Source organism: Xiphophorus hellerii, chromosome 8 (genome assembly GCF_003331165.1).
Source record: "Xiphophorus hellerii strain 12219 chromosome 8, Xiphophorus_hellerii-4.1, whole genome shotgun sequence".
In the NCBI taxonomy this organism is placed as follows: Eukaryota; Metazoa; Chordata; class Actinopteri; order Cyprinodontiformes; family Poeciliidae; genus Xiphophorus; species Xiphophorus hellerii.
The window spans coordinates 24,732,103-24,739,637 of NC_045679.1; the positions used below are offsets into that span (position 1 = coordinate 24,732,103).

At 41.3% G+C, this 7,535-nt stretch overlaps 1 protein-coding gene across 1 annotated transcript; it reads left to right on the forward strand.

Annotated features, from left to right (window-relative positions):
- The first annotated feature begins 526 nt into the window (after positions 1-526).
- On the forward strand, positions 527-5,016 carry LOC116723805 (proteinase-activated receptor 3). The gene is made up of 2 exons (XM_032568958.1): positions 527-1,284; positions 2,686-5,016. The coding sequence occupies exons 1-2, from the start codon at positions 1,218-1,220 to the stop codon at positions 3,726-3,728; spliced, it is 1,110 nt and encodes a 369-aa protein (XP_032424849.1). The 5' UTR covers positions 527-1,217; the 3' UTR covers positions 3,729-5,016.
- Positions 5,017-7,535: the final 2,519 nt, after the last annotated feature.

The window sequence follows — 7,535 nt, forward strand, 5'->3', positions numbered from 1 at the left end:
AATGTTCTGACATCATTCTGACGTGGAAAGCTAAGGCGCTAATAGCAGAGCTAATTTTTCATTTAGCGAGTCAGCTTTTTTCACAGATCCTGAATCAGCGCTAATTTTCCTGGTTGTTTTCGTAAATGTTCAGTTGAGTAACGTTTGACATCAGTGTTGAAGTTTCGGTTGTTAAGAATAATTTAAGTAGTTAGCCGTTCAATTCCTGCTCATATTTTGAAGTGGGTGAATATTGCTAAAGCAGCAGTTGTGTTTCCTCTCCTCACGTGGAGCCACGTAGCAAAATGACAATTTTTATTCTCTACCCTGATTGCAGTTCTACAGTAAACAGTTTCAAATCAACTGATTTGCTTTCTGACTAACAACCAACTGTGGTAATTTTGGTAAAATTAGCAACAGAGTTAGCAAAACTTAACTGCTAAAAAACTAATAATGAAATATGTGTTCCAAAGAATCTCTTTGGAAGCACAAAAAGAGGAACAATAACTAATTTTAATTTGTTGACTGTGGTTCTGTGTTCAATGAGTCATTGACACCTGGTGGGTGTCAATATGGTTGAATGTAGCAGAATTAGTGTTTATGATAAATGCTTTAGGGTTAGTGCAACTAATGTTTTAGCTAGAGCCAATAGTGTTTGTGTGTTTTTTTCCAAGGAGCAGCAGCCAGTGACACTGTAAGAGATAAAGTTTTTGCGAAAATGAAGTCCCATCGTTTAAGTTCCAACACTGCGAGTTGAGACTAAACAAAGCTGCTCGCCTCCAGACAAGCTTATCGTCTCCGGACAGACATTTCCTCAATAATCGTCCGGCTGTCTTTGCTACGCTTCACCTCACGTCATGTTTCCTCTCACATGAATCATTGCTTCCCGTGTGACAGAGGAAAATTTTAATATTTGCATTTCCCTCTGGGTTTAGCATAACAGTCTGCTATTCAAATATGCTGCTGGTCATTATGAAGGAAAAATTAAGAGTAAACAAAAAGTTGAGGCAGAGGTGTTTATATGGGTTAAAGTGAAACCAAGAGCAAGCTGGGGTGCTGCAGAGTTCATGATGCTTTTTTTCCACCCTTCAGTCTGTGGGTTAGAGGTGGAACTTCTCACTTGAACACTCCCACAGGGCTGACAGCGAGCTGCGGCGCAGAGAGGGGAAACTTGGCAAACAAAAAGCTGTGAGGTTCACTTCTGAGAAGAGCGTCGTTTTACTGCGAGGCAAAACAACATGAGGAAACTTTTCATTCTCCTTCTCCTGTTTGCCCTTTTTGTACACGGGACACTTCAGAAACATGGTAAGAGATGCTTTTTTAAAAGACAGATTTAAGTGAGGTTTGATTAAGATCGTTTTATATGTAACATGGAACTTCATACGCTTTCAAAACATGGACCAAGACGCGCACACACAGATTGACTGACTCGTTGACAACAACAGAATAATTTCCCCACAGTCAATTCGTGCTCCTTTCAGATTTTGTTTTCTCTGGATTAAAAGACGGGTCTAAAACCCCAATGATCAGTTTTACTTTAAATCTCTGTGAAATAGAGAGTTGTTTGACATTAAAGTTTATATATATATATATATATGTGTGTGTGCGTTTGTTTCTAATACCTTGTGGGGACCATTTTCCTGACATATACTACATTGTGGGGACACTTCCCCTTATGGGGACCGAAGCCTGGTCCCCACAAGGGGAAACGCTGTTTTTGGATCAGGGGTCAGATTTAGGACTAAGGTCTGAATTGAGTTTTGGTTAGGGTTAGGTATGTAATGGATAGGGTTAGGATAAGGGTAAGGGTAAGGTTTAGGCTGTAGAAATGAATGGAAGTCAATGGAAAGTCCCCGTAAAGATAGCTGCGCAATCGTGTGTATTTACAAAGGACTTCTCCTGTACAATCAGTGCAACACAAAGTGCTTCATGTGAAATAAAAGACATGATGAAGGGAAAAGAAAAATGTAAGAACTACAGCAATCTCTGCATTAAAAAGAAACAATCGTAGTCTGAAGGGCTGAGGAAACTGAGGTGTAAAAGCAAAGATTTAAATGAGTACAAAGAAAGAGTTAAGATTGTGAAAAACAACAAAAAAAAAAACAATAAATACATTTAAATAATGACTGTAAAAATAAATTAATTTAACTCAAACAGCTGGTATGAAAATAACAGCAGTCAAGCAATATAAGTGTGGCAGATAGATTTACTTGAAATCAATAGTTTGTTAGATTATGATTCCACTAAGTTAGAACTAGTTTCTGTTTTTGATCATTTCTTTACGTACTTTAGTCTTTCCTTTGTGTGCTTGTTTTTTGGTATATTATTTATTGTGCTTGTAGACGTATTGTTTCTCTCTGTTAGTGCTGACGTTGGTTTCTATTTTTCCCTTCCTTCCATTGGCTTATGTTCCTCTTTTTGAACTTCCACTTTGCTGTCTGTATTTTGGTCCGATTCCTGTGCCAGACGTGACGCAGATGAGTTTATAGATATTTCTTAATTCACAGAAGTCAGCTAAAAGCCAATCCCAAAAGCTTGCTTTTGGAAAATAACAGTGTTCTCCACTGCGCTTTGTGCATTTAAAACATCGGATCGTAAAGGAGATAGTTGCCATGCCGTCTGGTTTGTTCTAGACCAAAGATTAAGAACAAATGCATGTCAAAACAAGTTTTTAAAAGAATGACAGAATGTCTGAATTTCTTGCAGGAAAAAAGAAGAACTTGCCGGAGAAAGTGTTCCCTCAGCCCAGAGTGTTTTTAGGAATCCGTCCCACACTGTCTGACGCCCATGGCACCCAGCCTCCCAACGCCACTGATCCTCCGTCTCTGCAGGGCTTAAGCGACACTGCCGTAGGGTACCTCAAAGGACTCCTGAGCACCAGAGTCATCCCCGTCATCTACCTGCTGGCGGTGATCGTCGGGATCCCGACCAACATCACCATCCTGTGTTTGCTCGCCACCAAAATTAGGAAGGTGTCGTCCGCCATCCTCTACTGCAGCCTGGCCGCCTTCGACCTGTTACTCCTCGTCTCTCTCTTCTTCAAGGCTCACTACCATCTCCTCGGAAACAACTGGGTGCTCGGAGAAGCCGCCTGTAAGGTGGTCACCGCCTGTTTCTATGGTAACCTCTACGGCTCGGCCCTGACTCTGGCCTTCATCGCCGTCAAGCGCTACATGGCGGTGGTACACCCGTTCATGTTCAAAACGCTGCCCAAGAAGAGGTGCATGGCCTTTGCCGTCCTGGTCCCGTGGCTGGCCTTCGGCGCCTCCGTCGTTCCCCAGGTTTTGGTCCAACAGACATTTTGGGTCTCCCAGCTGAACCGCACCACCTGCCATGACGTGATGCCCCTGAAATCTGACTCTCACAAGTTCCTGCTCTTTTGCAACCTGACTCTGGCGGTTCTGTGCCTTCTGGTGCCCATGGTTGTCACCACAGTGTGCTTCATCAAAATCCTCACCGCCCTCAACCAGTCGCACTATGACTGGGCGATGTACATCAAGTCCAGCTCTCTGGTGTTTACCATCTTTCTGCTGTGCTTCCTTCCCACTGGTGTCCTGCACTTTCTCCATTATGTGCAGCTGTCTGCGGGAGGAGCAGAGAGTCTGTACAAATATTTCAACATGGCGGTGTGTCTCTGCTGCCTCCACGCTTGCCTGGACCCCTTCTTCTTTTTCCTCATGTCCAAGTCTGCAGGAAGCAAATTGTACTTTCTGACCTTCAAAGGCAAGAACGTCAGTGTGTCATTCTGAAAGACAATAAGGGTGTTTTCACACCTGATAGTCCTTTAGACTCGGTTCGATGGGGTAACGTGTTACATTTTCAACATTTGTTACATTTTCAACTGGTGCGGTTTGCTTTCACACTAAACTGTGTCAAACGATCCCAGCCTTTTGAAAAACCTGTCTGGGCGCTGCACCAAGAACCGCTGAGGGGAATTAACATCCTACTTTGCAAAGCGTAAACAAAAATGAAGTAGGGTCATAATTTAGCAATTGTAGGACGTCTCTTTTGTCTTTGGTAAAAGACCATGAGCCGTTTCTCTCGCTACCGCTTTGGAGCGATCTCATGTCTGCTTGCATTCACATATGCATTCGAACCGCGCCACAGTTAACTTCAACAGAACTGAGACTTAGGTTTTTTTAGGCCGAGCAGAGTTTGCTTCTTACATCCGCATCAGAGTTCGATTAGGCCATGAACACCTTAACAAACGAATCGGACTTTCGGGGCAAATGAACTAGAGTTCAATTAACGTGAACTAAACAGTCCTGGTGTGAATGCACCCTAAATGTTTTAAAGAAAACTGACAAATTTCATGCTTTCTGTGGCTGGAACCCAAAGAGAAAGTAAATCGGTTTAAGGGAGCATTAGCCTTGATGCAACGGTTGTTTTGAAAGTAGCACTTTTCTTTTCAATAAATGTTTATGACAGATTGGTTTAATGAAACCTGTACCTTTATTACCAGTTTGATGTTAATGTTACAAAATAGTTGAAAGCATTCTTAAATGTAATTTCTTTCAAGCTGATAAGTACGGAGCCCCTCTGCTGACACTGGAGACGAAAAAACCCCCCAAAAACTACTCACACCTCTTGAAGCTCTTTTACATTTGGAAAAGCAGCATTTTGTTTGGATTTAATAATAATGCCTGAAGGTTTATGACTGTTTGAAAATGTTTCACAAGGGGCAGACATTGCAAATTAGCTTTGGCTACAAATGTTAGCATGTAAGGTGGTTGTTAATACCTGGGACTTGTTCATATCGAAATATTTAATTCAATTCAAAGCCACTAAAACCAAATCTTATTTTAAAAAACCATTAAGGATCAAAGTGCTGTACAGATGAGTAAAACATAAAAAAAGATTAAAATACAAGATTAAAAAGGCATTAAACAGATGCAATCATAAACATAAAGGAGAATCAAATAAATGAGTAAATAATACTTGCAACATCTCAGATGGCGTCGAAAAAAAGATGGGTTTTATGACGGGATTAAAAAATGTTCCATCATGCTGTAACTAGTTTAAATTCCTAAGAAAGCTGGACAATGTTCCAAAGAATAGAAGCGTTTAGCTGCCAATGTTACGTAATAAATTCAGGAGACGTGTCTCAGTAAAGCAGGAAAGTTTCTCATTTTAATGACTCACAAAATTAAATACCTTAAAACGCCATAAGGGGGTTTCCTGTGACTCTCCATCTTCTCACTCTGTTTCGTCTTCTACCGCAAGGTGTTGCTGTTTTACTGTTACGACTTTTCCTGTTGAAACGAGAACATAGTTTGGCTTTAGTGAGGTACAGTTAGGGCCAGAAATATTTGGACAGTGACAAGTTTTGTTATTTTAGCTGTTTACAAAAACATGTTCAGAAATACAATTATATATATAATATGGGCTGAAAGTGCACACTCCCAGCTGCAATATGAGAGTTTCCACATCCAAATCGGAGAAAGGGTTTAGGAATCATAGCTCTGTAATGCATAGCCTCCTCTTTTTCAAGGGACCAAAAGTAATTGGACAATGGACTCTAAGGGCTGCTATTAACTCAGAAGGCGTCTCCCTCGTTAACCTGTAATCAATTAAGTAGTTAAAAGGTCTGGGGTTGATTCCAGGTGTGTGGTTTTGCATTTGGAAGCTGTTGCTGTGACCAGACAACATGCGGTCAAAGGAACTCTCAATTGAGGTGAAGCAGAACATCCTGAGGCTGAAAAAAAAGAAAAAATCCATCAGAGAGATAGCAGACATGCTTGGAGTAGCAAAATCAACAGTCGGGTACATTCTGAGAAAAAAGGAATTCACTGGTGAGCTTGGGAACTCAAAAAGGCCTGGGCGTCCACGGAAGACAACGGTGGTGGATGATCGCCGCATACTTTCTTTGGTGAAGAAGAACCCGTTCACAACATCAACTGAAGTCCAGAACACTCTCAGGGAAGTAGGTGTATCTGTCTCTAAGTCAACAGTAAAGAGAAGACTCCATGAAAGTAAATACAAAGGGTTCACATCTAGATGCAAACCATTCATCAATTCCAAAAATAGACAGGCCAGAGTTAAATTTGCCAAAAAACACCTCAAGAAGCCAGCCCAGTTCTGGAAAAGTATTCTATGGACAGATGAGACAAAGATCAACCTGTACCAGAATGATGGGAAGAAAAAAGTTTGGAGAAGAAAGGGAACGGCACATGATCCAAAGCACACCACATCCTCTGTAAAACATGGTGGAGGCAACGTGATGGCATGGGCATGCATGGCTTTCAATGGCACTGGGTCACTTGTGTTTATTGATGACATAACAGCAGACAAGAGTAGCCGGATGAATTCTGAAGTGTACCGGGATATACTTTCAGCCCAGATTCAGCCAAATGCTGCAAAGTTGATCGGACGGCGCTTCACAGTACAGATGGACAATGACCCCAAGCATACAGCCAAAGCTACCCAGGAGTTCATGAGTGCAAAAAAGTGGAACATTCTGCAATGGCCAAGTCAATCACCAGATCTTAACCCAATTGAGCATGCATTTCACTTGCTCAAATCCAGACTTCGGACGGAAAGACCCACAAACAAGCAAGACCTGAAGGCTGCGGCTGTAAAGGCCTGGCAAAGCATTAAGAAGGAGGAAACCCAGCGTTTGGTGATGTCCATGGGTTCCAGACTTAAGGCAGTGATTGCCTCCAAAGGATTCACATCAAAATATTGAAAAACAACTATTTTGTTTGGGTTATGTTTATTTGTCCAATTACTTTTGAGCTCCTAAAATGTGGAGTGTTTGTAAAGAAATGTGTACAATTCCTACATTTTCTATCAGATATTTTTGTTCAACCCTTTAAATTAAACGTTACAATCTGCACTTGAATTCTGTTGTAGAGGTTTCATTTCAAATTCAATGCGGTGGCATGCAGAGCCCAACTCGCGAAAATTGTGTTACTGTCCAAATATTTCTGGCCCTAACTGTATAAACCTCTATGCGGCTGTTTTATATCTCTTTAAACAAAAAAGTTTCTCATTATAACGAAGTACTTCTCTTGAATTTATTTTCATCCTATCTAAACGGCGTAAAACGTGGTTTCCTGCAGGTGGATTATCCTATAAACAATGCCATCATTCACCAACTTCTTGGACAGCCAGTAGCTACTGTCCTTTTTGGAAAATCATGACCTGGAAAATGAAGAAGCACAACCTTGCTACTAAAAGTAAAGCTAGCATGCCAAGACTTAAGAGCTGTAAGCACAAAAGTGGCAGAATGCTAACTAGCTAGTAACTCAGATTACTGTTAGTTAGCTTGGCAGACGCTGCTCCATAATCAGCAGAGCAGTAAAAGGAGGTGGCTCTCCATAAAATAAGCACATTTACTTGGAACTACTCTGACTTTAAATCTGGAACTTCTTGTGACAGAAGCCGAAATTAAATCTTGATTTTTCTAAATATCTTCAGCTCGGACAAATCTTTGTTTTGAGTACATGAAACGACTGACACTCACCCTTGTTGCCTCACTCTCCGTTATGCGGTCAGTATAACACGGATTGCACTGAGAAAATACAACTTCAGCAGTGCATATTGGCTGGGCATGT